The sequence below is a fragment of the Talpa occidentalis genome, unplaced genomic scaffold (genome assembly GCF_014898055.3).
Source record: "Talpa occidentalis isolate TD23 unplaced genomic scaffold, MPIMG_talOcc4v2.1 talOcc4.15, whole genome shotgun sequence".
Taxonomy (NCBI): Eukaryota; Metazoa; Chordata; class Mammalia; order Eulipotyphla; family Talpidae; genus Talpa; species Talpa occidentalis.
The window spans coordinates 81235763-81252728 of NW_023601543.1; the positions used below are offsets into that span (position 1 = coordinate 81235763).

A 16966-nucleotide genomic window follows, 5' to 3' on the forward strand; every position below is an offset into this window, starting at 1 on the left:
AGTGCAAACGAAGTGAAATAACAGAAGTATAGTTAGACTGCTTTGGAAAGAGAAGCAGTTAACAATCCCAACTTTCAGTAAAACCCATTTCAACCTTAAAGATAGATAGAAAAACTTAGTTCTGAATTTGTTTAAACAAATCCCCTAAGAGTTGCTTGAATTGCTGGAAACCACACATTAACTGGAAAGGGATGCTTCCCAGCAATAGCTGAATGAAAAAAGGCAAGGCTCCTGCAAGAAGTCTCCATGGAAACCACTCAGCCCTTGCATCTACCATTTATCTTATATTTTGGCTGACATTCAAACACATCAAATCAGCAATAAAAACATAAGGAAGTTGGAAGGGTTTTAGAAAATGAAGAATTCGGTATTTGGTACAGGGAGATTTTCCAAGGGGGTCGGGGGGGGGGGGAGAAGCAAGTACCAGCCGTCCAACTCTCAGGACTCAAGAGGTTTCTGCTAGTTCATTCCATTAAAAAGCAAATTCCCCAAATGAAGTGCTTGCAATATAGCTTTTATAGTAAGTATTTTATTTTGCCAATTCACTAAATGTTTAGAAGAGCAAATTTATATTTGCATTTACATTGTGAATGATTTGGGTACTCTAAAGTATGAAATTCTAGTTTGGAATTTTAGATTATGAAAAGGGAACGCAGATGACGTCACCGCGCACGCCAGAAGCACACGCCGGAAGTGACGGCCGGCAGCGACGACGGCCGGCAGCGTGGCAACGGGCAGACAACTACCTTTACGGGGTCTCCCCGCAGCCCAGAGTCGTGGTCACAGAAGAGATGAGATGTGGCCGGAAAGACGGAACGATTATAAAAGATTTCCAAGAAAACGTGTGCCTCCTCGAGGTCATCGCAGTGACGGCAACCATAAAGTAGGCAATACTGCGCCGAAGAAATCACCGCTGCTCAACACAGCTGGTGAGGGAAGCTACGGTAGATATTACAGTGATGTTGATTACCGAAACTATGACGGCGGCCGCAGTTTTTGTCAGGATCGAAGAAGCGCGGTGTCTCTGGATCAAAGAGGCGCTCTTCCTCTCGATCGCAGAGGCGCGGTTTCTCAGGATCAAAGAAGCGCTCTTCCTCTCAATCGAAGCGCTCTTTCTCTCGACCGAAGAAGCACGCTCTCTCTGGATCGAAGGAGCGCGCTCTCTCTGAACTCTCTGAATCGAAGAAGCGCTCTTTCTCTCGACCGAAGAAGCGCTCTTTCTCAGGATCAAAGAAGCGCTCTCTCTCTCAATCGAGGAAGCGCTCTCTCTCTGGATCGCAGAAGCGCGCTCTCTCTGGATCGAAGGGGCGCTCTTTCTCAGGATCAAAGAAGTGTTCTTTCTCTCAATCCAAGAAGCGCTGTTACTCTGGATCCAAGAAGCGCTGTTTCCCTGGATCCAAGAAGCGCTGTTTCTCTGGATCGAAGAAGCGCTGTTTCTCTGGATCGCAGAAGCGCGCTTGCTCTCCATCAAAGAAGCGCTCTTCCTCAGGATCAGAGAAGTGCTCTTTCTCTGGATCGCAGAAGCGCTCTTTCTCTCGATCGAAGAAGCGCGATTTCTCAGGATCAAAGAAGCGCGCTTTCTCTGGATCGCAGAAGGGGTCCACCTCACAGAGGAGCTGAATCTGGCAACAGGTGGCCAAGAGAGGATCATTCCACCCGCCGAAAGCCTGATTACGGGGATATGAGAGAAGGCGCCAGAAGAAAGAGCTCCTACACTTCCGATTATGTGAGGGGTCGCTCTCGTAAAAGAGATACTCCTTTTCTCAGACAACCACCTGTAGGCCAAAAGGATTCTCCACACAGCAGATCTCACACCACTGTCGGCAACAGGAGCTACTCTCTAGAAAGAAGCAACCCGTACTCTTTTCAGCAGCCCCAGCATAGAAAGTCCACGCCTGCTGGTGCCTCCTACCAACGGCAGAATGAAGAAAAGCCAGGAGAAGGCAAAGAAACGCCTGTTCAGTCATCGAAAACATCGAGACACACTTCAAGTTCCTCAGCAGTAGCTTCATCGAAGGTGTTAGACATACCCAGTCAGCTGACTACCAAGGAACTCCCTGAGGCTGCAAGCAAGTGGGCTGCTGAAAAGCTGGAGAAGGCAGATGAGGGAGATGAGGGAGCCTCACCTGAAATTGCTGAGTATGAGTCAGGCCCCAAGGCACCATTATTAATTGACCAGCCAGAAGAACCTGAGTCCAATGCAACACACGGCAAAAAATTATTTGAAGACATTCTGCTAACCAGTCGTTCTAAAGCCATAGCGTTCAAAACCAAAGAGATTGAACAGGCGTACCGGCAGGACTGTGAAACTTTCGGGATGGTCGTGAAAATGTTGGTTGAAAAAGATCCTTCATTAGAAAAGCATATACAATTTGCATTGAGGCGGAATTTACAGGAAATTGGTGAGCGGTGTATCCAAGAACTGAAGCGTTTTATTGAAGAGTATGATGCCTCTATTCAAGGCGCCTCTGGTCAAGATTTTGGAGGCCCTTGTTAGAAATTACTTGCTCAGGAAAAAAAAAAAAAGTCTCTAGATCCAATGTGACATGTCAGAATTTTGACTTGTGGCCTTTTTGACTTTGCATGCTTATCTTAGACTTTGTTACTTCAACTATACCATCAAAAAAAAAACTGAGTACTTTGGAATCTTAGAGACTATTTGCTTTGAGAATGATTCTCATGCTGATAAAACAGAGCACTTACATTTCTAGAAGACACCGCATAATAAAATTCTGTTTACTGAAGAGATGAACTCAATGTCTTCTTTTTTTTAAAAGATTTTATTTATATAAGAGCTGGGGCACAGGCCAGAGGCGTGGGAGGGTGAGAGGGTGAGAGGATTCACCAGAGACAGAGTGGGGAGAACAGGCAGACAGACCGAAAGCACTGCAGAGGGGAGCAGCGGGCGAGACAGGAGAGGTCTGCTTCGCCATGGGGGTTTCTCCCTGGCTGGCTGGGGATTGAACTCGTGGTGCCGAGGCTGCGGCTTGCTTCATAGTGCAGTGCTTAACTCCTTGCGCCACCAGGGAGGCCCCAAAGTGTGTATTTTGCAAAACGTTCTTGATTTAAAAAAATTTGTTAGTAAATTAAAAAAAGAAAAGGGAAAACAAATTTTTTTAAGATTTATTTATGCATACAAGAACCAGGGTATGGGCCAGGGATGGGGGGCAGGGGGTGGTGGTGTGGGGATTCACTAGACAGAGGGGGAGAACAGGCAGACCGAAAGCACTGCTGAGGGGAGCAGTGGGCGAGACAGGAGAGGTCTGCCGCGCCATGGGGGACCCTCGCCGGCCGGCCGGAATGGAACCTGCGCTGCAGAGGCCGCGGACAGCTGCAGAGGCCACCAGGGGAGGCCCCGACACGTAAGTCTTAAACACTATTATATATAAGTGTAAGAGGGGGCAATTTGAGATGAATGATAAGGACTTTTTAAAGTTGAAATTTCTTTAAAAATTTTCTAATTGAAAGAGAAAAATCTCGACTATAAAGGAGTAGGGGGGTTTCATTCTTCCGTTTGCCCCATCTCAAGAAGGAAAGGGACTGACTGATCACATGCCCATGATGAAGCCATTTATACATTATGCCTTTGTTCATCTCTAAGTGTAGTGCAACAAGTTAGCTACACTGCTGCAGACCTTGCTAGGGGTTCTTCCCCCTGAGAAAGTGTTCTTTAAAAAAAAACAAAAAAGCAGAGCAGGCAGGGAGCCCGACCACCCTTCACCAAGCCGTGTGTGAAAACAGTGAACAAGCTGTCCAGATCACAGGTTAGTGAAGAATCTAGCAATGAGGAGAGTCCATTTCCTGGTCACTCCCAGCTGCCCAGTGGCGTGTGTCCAAAATATGTAACGTTGTGTGGCATTAGTTAGGAAACCTTAAAAACCATGTTTGTTTTGATGACCCAATTTCCTTATCCTCCCATCCTCTCTCCATTTCCACTTCTCATTTGAATGTTGGCATTATTTTTTGTGACCTCTGTGGATAATATCTAAAGAGCTACCACAGAGTGGATAAAAATTACATTAAGATCCTTTTCCGGTTCATAAGCACGATGACTGGGTGTTCACGCGACTGTGTGAGATGTGCCGCCCTTAAACCTTGTTACGACATCGGCACATTACCCTTCTGACGTTTAAAAAAAAACTACATTAAAAGCAGAAAATAGCTGTGTAAATAATTATAGTGGATCCTATAATGGGGGGGTCTCAAAATATGTATTATGGCATTCCACAAATTTAAAAAATAATTAAAGGCGGCGATTATTTTCTTAAGTTCCCTATATAAAAGCACATTGGATTTTTATTTTTGCCATTTGTATGTTGTACATAAGCCAACCCCCACCCATCATCTCTGATGAGGATAAATATTCTAATGCAGGATCCAGTTTCTTCAGTCAAGATCTCCTAAGTTTGAAAATAAAACTTGAGAAACTACCATTGAGGCAGAGCAGTTATTTACATTGTTGAAATTAATTATACTAGAGATGTTTTCCTCACAGATGCATTTAAATGTAGCTTCAACAGATAATTTTTTCTTCCTGTTCCCCAATTATATTCACCACATAAAGCTGTTTGTAGCTTGCTATCAGCATTACCCTGAGAGGCTTGTCAGTGTTAAATATGTTTGTTTTTTCTAAGCTGTTTGTTTACTTTCAGGATAAACAAATTCAGATGTATATCAGAGTGTGTATTTTTTTTAAAGATTTATTTATTTATGCATACAAGAGCTGGGGTACAGGGCAGAGATGCAGGGGGGGCGAGAGGATCCACCAGAGACAGAGTGGGGAACAGAACAGGCAGACCGACTGAAATACACTGCTGAGGGGAGCAGCGGCCATGACAGGAGAGGTCTGCTGCACCATGTGGGTTTCTCTCTGGCAGTCTGCGGATAGAACTCGTGCTGCGGAGGCTGCGGATTGCTTCATAGTGCAGTGCTTAACCCCTTGTGCCACCAGGGAGGCCCCAGAGTATGTATTTTGCAAAACAATCTTGATTAAAAAATATTTGTTTATAAATTAAAAAAAGAAAAGGTGAAACAACTTAAAATTTATTTAAGATTTATTTATGTATGTATACAAGAACTAGGGTACAGGCCAGAGGTACGGGGGGTGAGAGGATTCACCAGAGACTGGTGGGGAACAGAACAGGCAGACTGACAAAACACACTGCTGAGGGGAGCAGCAGGTGAGTCAGGAGAGGTCTGCTGCACCATGTGGGTAGATCTGTGGCCGGGGATCGAACTCATGCTGCAGTGGCTGCGGATAGCTTCATAGGTTGCGTCTTAACCCCTTGCACCACCAGGGAGGCCCCCAACAACAACTTAAAATTTTGCAACTATGGAAGTAAGGATCCTGCACATGTGACAGCCAGCCTCCAAATGGCCCCCAGTAATCTCCAGAACCTGGTTTTCAGGATGCCCTTGTGTGGCCCTTCCCCACATTGTATCAGGGTTGTCTGTGTGACCAGCAGAATGTGGTATAAGTGGATGCAAGGGAAGACTTCAGAATCATTGGCAGTCTCTACCACATGATTACGAAAACAAGGGGGGTTAAGGATTTTATATAATTTATTCCATTTACTCTTAACACCCCTGCATTAATCAAGATAAACTAGGTTACACTAAAACAGTTTTTTTCAACCTTGGCACTACTAACATCTTAGAGCAGATCATCCCTTAAAGCAGACAGTGCACTACAGGATGTTCAGCACTAACTGGAATACAGGGTGTTACCCACTAAATGCCAATAGCACCTTCCCCAGTTGTGATAATCAAAGAAGTCTCTAAACTATGCTCCAGGGTTGGGGGGTGCAAAATTGCTTCCACGTGAAGATCACAGTGCTAAAATATCAAACAGCCACCAAATCTTAATGGCTTAAAGTGACTTCTTTCCCTTGTTCCTACTACAAAGGCTACTGGGTATGGGGACTCTGCCAACATCATTTTCATTCTGGTGCCCAAGCTGATGGAGCGGTGTCTCCATCTGAAACATCGTCAGGCACCGTGAAGGGAAAGAGATGCAGCAAACTACATGCTAGCTCTTAAAGCTTCTCCCCGGAAGAAGGCAGACATCATCTCACCTCACAGAGCACTGGACAAAGCACATCTCTGGCCAAAAACGTTATCCAGAGAGGGACACTGAACACTCATAAGCAACTATGCAGTGTATCAACCCCTAAGATATACAGAGGTTCTAACTTTTTATACACAAAGAAAGATGTTCACAGGTAACCTGACAAAACTCACACCATGGTCTATGAAGATTCTACCCATATCTACCCCACAAACACACACACCAAAAATCAACACCCTCTCCACTTTAACACTGGTTTACAAACTGCTCTGTGGAAGTGAATAGTTTCCAAAGTGCTTCAGAGATTCTGTAACATTTCATTCATTTGCATTCTTTTTTTTTTTTTTTTTTTTTTTTGTGGAATCCTCACCAGTGGCCAGGGAACGAACCGGCGCTGCAGAGGCTGCAGGCAGCCTCACAGCCCAGCGCTCAACCGCTGCGCCACCAGGGGAGGCCCTGCATTCTATTTTTTTTAATATTTTTATTCCACTCCTCAGCACACAACCAAGAGAACTAAAAGGTGTTAATGTCCACATAAAAACTTATAAACACTCACAGCAGCAGTATTCATAACAGGGAAGAAATGGTAACATCACCAAATGACAGTCATTTGACGAATGGATAAACAAAATGTGGTATATCCATTAAAGTGGAATATTACTGGGCCATAAAAGGGAATGAAGTGCTGATACATGCTACAACATGGACAAGCCTTAAAAACATCACGCTAAGTGAAAGAAACCAGACACAAAAGACCACATGTTGTGTGATTCCATTTACATGAAATGTCCGGAATAGACAAAGCTATAGAGACAAGTGTATCAGTGAGGGGTGACTACTAAAGGGTATGGGGTTTCATATTGGAGGAAATAAAAAATGTGCTGAATTTGATTGTGGTGATGGTAGCACAATCCTGTGGAAGTACTAAAAAACCACTGAAATGTATGTTTTAAATGAATGACATGTGTGATAAAATTATTACTCCCCAAAAGAGTCACCACAACAGAAACGTGTTTGTATCCATTTTTGTTGTCATCCTACTTTTCCAGATCACTGTAAAATAAATGTTATGTAATTTTTTTCAGCTACAGAGGTTGGCCATACTTTGAAGAACTGCTTCCCTACAGGGGGGAACAAGGAAATATAACTTGCGAACAAAAGAAGGCAGAGGACCCACATTCACAAACTTGGTGGAGAATAAAAATGAATTTGAAGTTTCACAAAAATGGAGGGTTGGAGGTTTTTGTTTTTTTTTTTTTTTTACAAGGTAACACCTGTCACAGAACCAATTACCACCTGCCTGCTTCTAAGGCGCACTCCTACAGTATTCTGCTACAGAACACTAAGGGACTACCAGTCCTGCTTCGATGATAATGGGGCTGGCCATAACTAAGTGACACATCTGAATGATGCTCTCACATCACAGAAAATTCACTGTCACTGGGGAAAAGCCAGTTTCGGCATTGTGTTTAAACCGCTCCCCAGGCAGCCTGTGCGTGTTGCCTGCACTGGAAGCCCCAGCCATGAAATGACACGGTTTCAAGGCTAGAGCTCCAGTCACTCCCCTTCGGGATAAAGCCAGAGAACAGCTTCACAGGAGTCAGAGTCCCAATTCCCACAAAGCAGCCCAGCTCCCACATCAGCAACACAAGAGACTGTGGCATCAACAGGGGAATCTTCTGGGAATCTGACCCCAAACCACAAAGGAAACCTTTCTCCCCGCCCCCACCCAAGGATTTAACATTGTTCTACTGAAGGAGCCCATCATAGACCCAAAACCTTTACTTCAACTTCTGTCCCCGGCAAAACTTGTCCCCTGAAGACAAATGATCAAATGCAAGACAAAGATATCTGCTTGCAAAGTATCGGGTTGTCAGAAAACTCATGACACATTTTTGCTTAAAAAACAGAAAAAAATAAATCATGACTTTTCCAACAACCCGATACTGTAGGAGCCACAGATGAGTGAGCCAACAGATAAGAATTCCCTTTTCTTCTTTTTTTATTTATTTTTTTTTTAAGATTTTTCCATGAAAAGAGCTTAAGTAGGAAACTGCTTTCTTAGATTGTGGTTGTAAAATTAAGATAGGCTAACACGTGCCGTCTACACTCTACCAGAACACTGGCTCTCTTTTTTTGTACCATGGAACCTCTGGAAGTGTGGGGAAATTTTATGAATCCCTTTTAGGAGTGACACTTTTAAATGCAAAATATATATATATATATGATTACAAGAGAATTATATTAAAATAGTTATTAAAAATTATACTAATTTGTGATGGTCATATATATGTACTCGTTACAGCATTAAGTATCAAAAACTAGTGGAAACTAAAACTGCCCACACTTTGAAGTAGCAGTTAGCACATGATATGTCAAGATATGTGCAACAGCTGTGATGCAATAGGAAACTGATTTATTGATGACAAAACCACAGGGGGGATTAACAGTGCTGTGATTTGTTGCCTGCATTTGTTAATTGATGAAAATGTTAAATATCCATTGTTAGTCAAAATAAAGATGTATTCTTTTCTCCATCCAAGGTCAAGTTCCCTTTGAATTCTAGCCATAGGTCCTTTGGAGATCTGGGAACCCAGATAAAGAATCCCTGTTTAAAATGAGTAATAGAGGACTCCCGGGTGGCGCAGGGGTTAAGAGGCAACCTATGAAGCCACTGCAGCACAAGTTATGTCATTTTTGTCAGCTCCCCCAGCCAGGGAGCTACCCATGGCGCAGCAGACCTCTCCTGACTCGCCCACTGCTCTCCTCAGCAGTGTGTTTCAGTCAGTCAGCCTGTTCTGTTCCCCACTCTGTCTCTGGTGAATCCTCTCACCCCCCATACCTCTGGCCTGTACCCCAGTTCTTGTATGCATAAATAATCTTTTTAAAAAATCAGTAATAACCTAAGGATATGAATCCTTCCCAGAAGAATGTAAATTTTAAGATGTCTGTAGATACCATTTAAAATGTTTTCTTTATAAACTACATAGATTAAAAAAAGGGGTTGTGATTTTTTTTATATTTTTTTTTAAATACAATGTCATGTACCCAACACATAAGCAAACTTATATTAACAAATAAATAACATCTACACCTGGAATAAAAGATGTAATCCATTTCATTTTTATTCTGGACAGTCTCCTGACATAAATCCTATTGTTAGACTTGGCTGACTGCCTTGAATTTTATCCGGACTAGCCCTTAACGATGGGAGAGAAAGAAAATTTTTTACTACCCCAAGAATTTATCTTCCACCTACCTCCTACATGCCTTAAGATTGTTCTCAGATTTCTTAATCAATATTGAAGCAAGTAAAATCTCCTGTGGCTATGAATTTTGGCACGCTTAATGGTATCCATGGAAACACCCTAATTGAAAACATTCAGTTCCCATTGGATCATCTTATCCCATGAAGCATTTAGGAGAATTCATTTAAATCCTCTCACATATTTGACACCCTATAAAGAGCCTTTCAGTGCTAGGTAATACATACATGATATGGAGGGAAACCTGTAAGCTGAGCATTTGAAATAATTCCAGAAAATTGCTTATGGGCACTCAAAACCCTGATTGGGAAGTGTTTGCAATTGCTGGGTCAATTCAACATTTTGTCTGAAGTCAGAAAAAGCTCATCAGAAATTTTATTTTTATTGCATTAAAGACTAGCCATTTAAGGTACACCACAGATGCTTAGATGTCAGAAACTGGGTGCCACTTGGTGGCTTTCTTTCCTCATAACTTTGCCTCTCATGTTATTGAATGACCCATAATGTTCACTTAGGGTCAGCATCACTTCCCCTATTTTAAAGATCCAGTGCTACAAATAATAAATACAAGGTCATTTAAAAAGTTCCCACCTGGGCCTCCCCTGGTGGCGCAGGCAGTTGTGCGTAGTGCTGTGAGGTTGTCTGCGGCCTCTGCAGCGCAGGTTCGATCCCGGCCGGCCGGCGAGATGCCCACATGGCTCAACAGACCTCTCCTGTCTCACCCGCTGCTCCCCTCAGCAGTGTGTTTCAGTCAGTCTGCCTGTTCTGCTCCCCGCTCTGTCTCTGGTGAATCCTCTCGCCCTCCCGTGCCTCTGGCCTGTACCCCAGTTCCTGTATAAATAAATATCTTTTAAAAAATTAAAAAAATTAAAATTTAAAAAATAGAAAGCTCCCACTCTACTCTTTCTCTTGTTCCAGGAGCATCTGCTTTGTGTCATCCATCAGTACCAGGGGGAGAACGCGGAAGACTCAGATGCTGCCTTTAAGAAAAGTCATTTTACCTTCCGTACCTCTTCCTTCCTATATGCAACATGGAGGTGAGGAGGCCACACCGCTCTTCTACCAGCTCCTCGGGAGGAGTACTACCCTTGAACCCGCTCCATCCTCAGCAACTCTCCCCACAGCGATGCTGATCCTCTCAGTGCTCCAGAACTCACTCAACAGGAGGCGTTCAAAACAAAAAAGAAAACAGGGAAAAAAGGGCAGAGAGAGAGAATGGCTACCAGCCAAGGCTGACAGAGTTTCAATAAGCTGGGACTGGAAAAGCTGCACAAATATATTTACTATCAAGATGTTTCAACTATTATCCCCTTACTTTTATGTGTAAAAAAAGGTCTTCTAAGCTCACACCAGATGGCCAGGAGAGCGTCAGGAAATCATTCCTGAAGGGTGGTAGTCAGTTCATCCAAAACAAGACAAAAGTTGACCCTCCTGCTATTTGGACAGCCCATCATGCCCTCAAGTGTTCCTTCTCTGATGCAGATTTCTACCCTGACTGGATCATAAATATGACAATAAAATGATAAATATTACATTCTGATACCCAAACGTTTGCCAATATTTTATTGAATTTAAAGCAGAGGCTGTCATTTCCTCCCCACCCTGATGCAGCACAGCTCCCCAGGAACCGTTATAACATGAGAAGCCTGTGTGGAGAGGGCCCAGAGAGGGCCCGGAGGATGAGATACCACAGTAGAAAGACTGGCCACAAGCACTGAGGAGCCAATCCCAAGAGGGAAGAGGTCACCTTGGAAGTGGAAGCTCAAGTCCCAGTCACCCAACTAACACCACTCAGAGGACAAACTGCCCCACTGAGACATTCCGAAATCCCAGACGGACAACACTGTGAGAATAGTTACTATATGCCACTGAGTTGGGCTGAGTTTTCAAGCAGCAATACAGAACCAAACCAAGACAGTCATCACCTCTTTCATGAGCTTTGGTACCACCTGAGAAGTAACAGGGAGGTCACTGACCTTTCTTCAGAGAGGAGTAAAAACTGAACACAGATCCTTTCAGTTGGTTCAGGGCCTCAGTTTAATCCTCAGGAAGAAGTTAGTTACGGCAAGATGTGGATAACCTGACTTCTGACCAATTCACCCCAAAAGGAAAGGCCTGGGCAGCACTAATGGAGAGGCTACCTCAATCAAGTAAAGGTCGCCCAAGAGCTGAACCTCCACATAAATGGCCTCTGGCCTCCAGGAATGCTCTCTCACTGTGCAATCTGGTCAGTAGGTACCTAACTAACAATGGGTCATGTGAGCTGTCAATATACTAATGTCCCAAAAGCAGGTCATTCACTTGCTTCCACATAGAGCCCACATGAACCAAGGAATCTGCTAACAGTCTCAAGGCCTTGTCAAACTTGTAAAGGAATGAACAGACACCCAAGACCATACAGCAAAAAACGAGGTAGTTCCTCTGGGTGATTTTATTATCTGAGTTATTTGTAAATCCACAGTTGCTTCTGCAGCTCCAGCAACGGGAACAAGTGGCCATGTTCTTTGCATTCTACGGTACTATTAAAATAGTTCTAATAAATATTCCTAACACAGAAGAATGATTGAGAGTGGGTGAGTCCTCAAAGAACAATGAGGAATGTTACTAAAAATAAGGAGTCCTTTCTAGCACGCAAGGTGTTTTTTCACAGCTTTATCCCAAAGCACCCTTTGGAGAGAAGTTAATTTTGTGAAGTTCATTTTACAGACAAGAAAATAGTGATCACAAAGACGGCAGTGGGAAAGTGCTTTATGAACCCTGGACCTCTCACACAGCTAGAATGTATTCCAGTCAATAGTATCAGTACCCAGCAGGCCAGGCACAAAAGTCTGAATGATCTGAGTGTCTCCAACTGGTAGGCAGTCAGATCAAAACTGTAAGAGACAAGTGAAACTCTGGTCTGCCACCCTAGAGGAGTAATTCCACATCTCCTTGGCCTTGTCCCATCCAAAATATCCCAACCCCAAAGGTAAAAATTATCAAACTAATAATTATTTCTGTTAACTTTCAGAATAAAACTGCTTCCCTTACTGGGATTTGGAGTAACTATGCAGTAACTCATGCCAAAATCCAGAAATTGCCCTGTATACTTTTATCACAGTACTGATATGGGAGCAAATGTCAAGTAACCTTATTCCAGATAACACAGGAAGCTGGTGTTTATTCTGAAATACTGTGGTAGCATATAAAGGAGGTTACTAGGAGCTAGAGGAGGGGAAATGGTGAATTGTTATTCAGTGGATACAGAGCTTATGTTTAGGGTGATGAAAAAGTTTTGGAAGCAATAGTAGTGATTGGCTGAGTAAAGGTACTCCATGCCACTGAATTCTACACTTCAAATGGGTCAAATGTTAAGTTTTATGCATATTTTACTATAATAAAAATTTTAAGCAAGAAAATGCCAACATGAAGAAAAGACATGAACGGCTAAATCATGCATTAACATTTCAATGGTAGAAAATGACTGAAAAAAGAAAAGTTACATCAGCTTGAATTTCAAGTTAGGTATCTGTCAATCTGAAGAGTTTTGAGAGACTTCAAGCATAATTTTTGTTTTTATTGAGGTAACACTGGTTTAAAACACTGTATGATTTATAGGTACAGGATCACAACTCTTCAGCTGTGTGTCACCACACCACACCCACCACCAGGCACCCACAGTCCTCCACCATATCAGGCATAATTTTTCAGCCTAAACACTGTTACAAAAGGCTTCACAATATTAACCTTGCTGGTATTTCATATGTAGAAACACTTCAGACTTAGACAAATACTTTTACCAAATGTCAAAATTAAAATCACCAATGAGGGGCAAAGAGACATGAGTGTCTCCTGATGCATTCAATACCTGTGCATAATCTTTGTCTAGCAATGAGAAGCCACCAACCCAAATTTACTACATTGTGTCACGAAAATATCATTGTTCAAAATGTCAGTGTCACAAAAGACAATCTTACAGATTACTTCAAACCAAAGGAGACTATAAAACCATGACAAATTCAATATGTGGTGCAGTGGGTTGAGTACAGCGCTGTGAAGCTGTCCGCAGCCTCTGCAGCGTGGGTTCAATTCCAGGCCGGCCAGGGAGATACCCACATGGCGCAGTACACCTCGCCCGCTGCTCCCCTCAGCAGTGTCTTCGGTCCGTTTGCCTGTTCTGCTCCCAGCTCTGTCTCTGGTGAATCCTCTCACCCCCCGCATCTCTGGCCTGTACCCCAGTTCGTGTATAAAAATAAATTAAATCTTTAAAAAAAAAAACAAATTCAATATGTGGATCTAAGGCTGGCTCCTGTATCAGGAAAAAGTAACATGATTCCTAACAAAGAACACTTTGGGGACAAGTGATGAAAATACAGACTGCAAACTAAAGTATGCTATCAATATTAAATTCCAGAATTTTAATAATTATATGTACTTATGTACAGTGTGAAAATTTAATACTCCAGTGAGAAATTGTTGAAAGAGGATCTTGACTAGATACTGTGAGTCTAAGAAAAAAACTGTAAACATTGTCATCTACATAGTCAAAGCGTTTTTCGCAGGGGTATGGGTGAACAATTCTGAACTCACACTACATATACACTAGAATTAAACAAAAAGAGAAAGATATGCTCAAACTAGTAAGGCCTAATGAGATCACAAGCACACAACCTAAAGTCAAATGATTTAAGTAGACAAACAGATATACATACACAGAGAGGAGGAAAAAAACAAATGTGGCACATGGTGAGTAAATCTGGGTAAAATATGTACAAAATTTCTTGGTACTATTCTTGCAACTTATTCTCTCAGCTTGAAATTACTTCAAAATAAAAAGTTTAGCCTGGGTCCTTGAATCATGGCAGAAAACCGCCTGCCTACATATCAAAAATAGCCACAGTAGAAAGCAAGCTTCTGTTGTGTTAAGCCTCTGGAAATTTAAGCAACAGAACTTTATGGTAATGGAGCTTTGCTTCTTGTAGGGCCCAGCCCTATTTTGCCTAATTAAATATTAATCACAAATACTCTAAGAGATGATGCACAATGATGCGCCGATGAATGCTAACATCTTTAATAGGCAAGTCTCAGAAGCAGCAGGGTGTACACATAATCTCTCAACACGTCTCGGCCAAGATTCTTCAGGTCCAAGGGAAAGAGTAACTTTGCAGGGTAGAAGCCCAACAGGCACAACTGAAATGGGACCAAGGCTAATAAGCACCAGTAATAAAGACATATCAACATCATGAACTCCATGATACAGTGCACTGAAAAGGCACATCGTTTTTCTAGTAATCTTGCCAAAAATGTATGACCTTATTCACATGAGAAAATATCAAACAAACCCAAATTGAGGGTTTGAATATTCTACAAAATAACCGATCAATTAGCTTCAAAATGGTCACGGAAGACAAGAAACTGGTACAGATTCAACAAGACTAAGGAGAAGTAACAATTAAATGCAATGTGGGATCACGGATAGTATTCTGGAACAGAACTAGAGCACCAGTGGAAAAACTGATGAAATTTGAATAAGCTCTGTAGTCTAGTTAATAATATTGCACCAGTGTTAACTTCACATTCTTGGTAATTGTGCTATGGTTATGTAAGATGTTAATGTAGAGAGCAGGGTGAAGAATATAAAAGAACTCTCTGTGCTATTTTTGCAACTTTTCTTAAAGTCATTTTCTGTAAACTCATCTCTTGAGTGACTGAATATTCCTATTGGACTAAACAGACATGTTACCCTCTACTCCCACTCAAAACTCAGAACAATAATGCAGGGCTTTAAAAAAGGCTTAAACCTACAAGAAGGGAAAAAACAAAATTATGGAGACCAGGAAACAGATGGACATATAGCGACTGCAGGAAGTGGAAACCAAGGAGGTCAGTTCATACAACAGACTCTGGGAGAGGACCCAATTCCCTCGGAGGTGTAAACAGAGCTAGAAGCAGGAGGATGACAGCATTGCAAACCCAAGACACCATTATTTCAGGAAGCACTGCCAAATAAGACATGGAACAATACCACTGAGCATTTATCTTAGCCCTTTAAAGGAGCTCTTTTTAAACGTAAGATTTTGCATTCGTCACTCATATATACATAGAAAAGAAAATAAGGAAAATTAATTGTCCAACGTTTTCCTGAAACTTCTTCGCATTCAGAATTGGACAATCTGGTTTTTTTTAAATAAAAATAGCTTTTATTGAAGTTATTATTTATTTTTAAACTTTGCTACAAAGAACCCCCATATCCTCTTGAATCAAATTTACCAGTTGTTGGTCTTTTGCTCGATCTATACATATTTATAGGTAAGGGATATGACATCTGCAAATCATTCTCAATGGCTTAGGGGAAAAATATGAATAGATAATATAATTAAAATACATAGAATATATATGGACAATCTTTCACAAAGTAGTCAATGTCCATATTTTTCCTCTGTGCCACTGACAACATCCAGTGATGCAGCATTTCTTCAAAGAATCCATAAAAAAGGAACTGGAACCATAGTACGCAACTTTGAAATTATGTAAAGCTAGACTACTTTTGAGTCCGCTGCAAGCTTTGACGCAATGTAAGACACCATCAACTGTGAAACAAATCAACACAGTGCAGTACTGACATAATGATAGAAACACAGGTCAATGGAACAGAATGGGTAGTCCAAACATACACCTTTATATTTCTGGTCAACTGATTTTGGCCAAGGGTTCCCAAACTATTCTATAGGAAAAGAATGACGTTAAGACAACTTTGCAACTAGGACAACTGGATGTCCATTAAAAAAAAAAAAAAGAATGGAGTTGAATCCATACCTCGGCACCGTATTAAAAAATGGATCAGGGGCCTCCCTGGTGGCCTAGGGGTTAAGGCTCAGCCGTATTACCACTATGGCTTGGGAGTTTGATCCCCGGCCAGGGAGCTAACCCACATATGGCGCAGCAGACCTCTCCTATCTCGCCCTTTGCTCCCCTCAGCAGTTATTTCAGTCGATTCGCCTGTTCTGCTCCCACTCTGTCTCTGGTGAATCCTCTCACCCCCTGCACCTCGGGCCTACACCAGTTCTTATATGCGTAGATAAATAAAATAGCCCTTCAAAAAGTGCTGCAATAGGGCCTTCCCCTGGTGGCGCAGCGGTTGAGTGCTAGGTTGCAAGGCTGCCCGCAGCCTCTGCAGCGCCAGTTTGATACCCGGCCACCGGCGAGGGTCCCACAAAAAAAAAAAAAAAAAAAAAGTGCTGCAATAAACATTCTTATTTTTAAAAAAAGACATGCAAATGGCCTAGAAACACAAGATATCATCAATAGTTTCACTACTCATTAGGGGAATGCAAATTAAAACCATAATTAAATGCCATTTCTCATCCACTAGGATGGATATAACCAAAAAGACAATGACACATCGTAACATCCAACAAAGGGTTAATACACAAAATGTATAAAGAACTCACAAAACTCAACAAAACAAACCACCTGATGAAAACACCAGGAAAAGATGCAAATAGGTATTGAATGGCCAACAGGCATGTGAAAAGATATTAATCACATCTTGTTATTAGGGAATTACAAATCAAAACAATGAGGGCTCAGTTCATATCTGTGAGAATGGTATTATACAAAAGACAAGAAACAGCAAATACTGGAATGGAACCCT

The 16966-nt window shown here is 42.1% G+C and overlaps 2 protein-coding genes and 1 non-coding gene across 3 annotated transcripts in view; 2 read left to right on the top strand and 1 right to left on the bottom strand.

Moving 5' to 3' along the window:
• Window positions 1–16966, bottom strand: part of REPS2 (RALBP1 associated Eps domain containing 2) — a 169482-nt gene that overhangs the window by 136089 nt on the left and 16427 nt on the right.
• Window positions 700–2743, top strand: LOC119246304 (periphilin-1-like). The gene has a single exon (XM_037512654.2). It carries the CDS (start codon window positions 797–799, stop codon window positions 2495–2497), a length of 1701 nt encoding a protein of 566 aa, XP_037368551.1. The 5' UTR covers window positions 700–796; the 3' UTR covers window positions 2498–2743.
• Window positions 4025–4128, top strand: LOC119246846 (small nucleolar RNA U13). The gene has a single exon (XR_005125597.1). It is a non-coding gene; the product is annotated as a small nucleolar RNA U13 (small nucleolar RNA).

Coding starts and splice junctions, on each gene's coding strand:
- LOC119246304 (XM_037512654.2), top strand. CDS start 797: ATGTGGCCGGAAAGACGGAACGATTATAAAAGATTTCCAAGAAAACGT.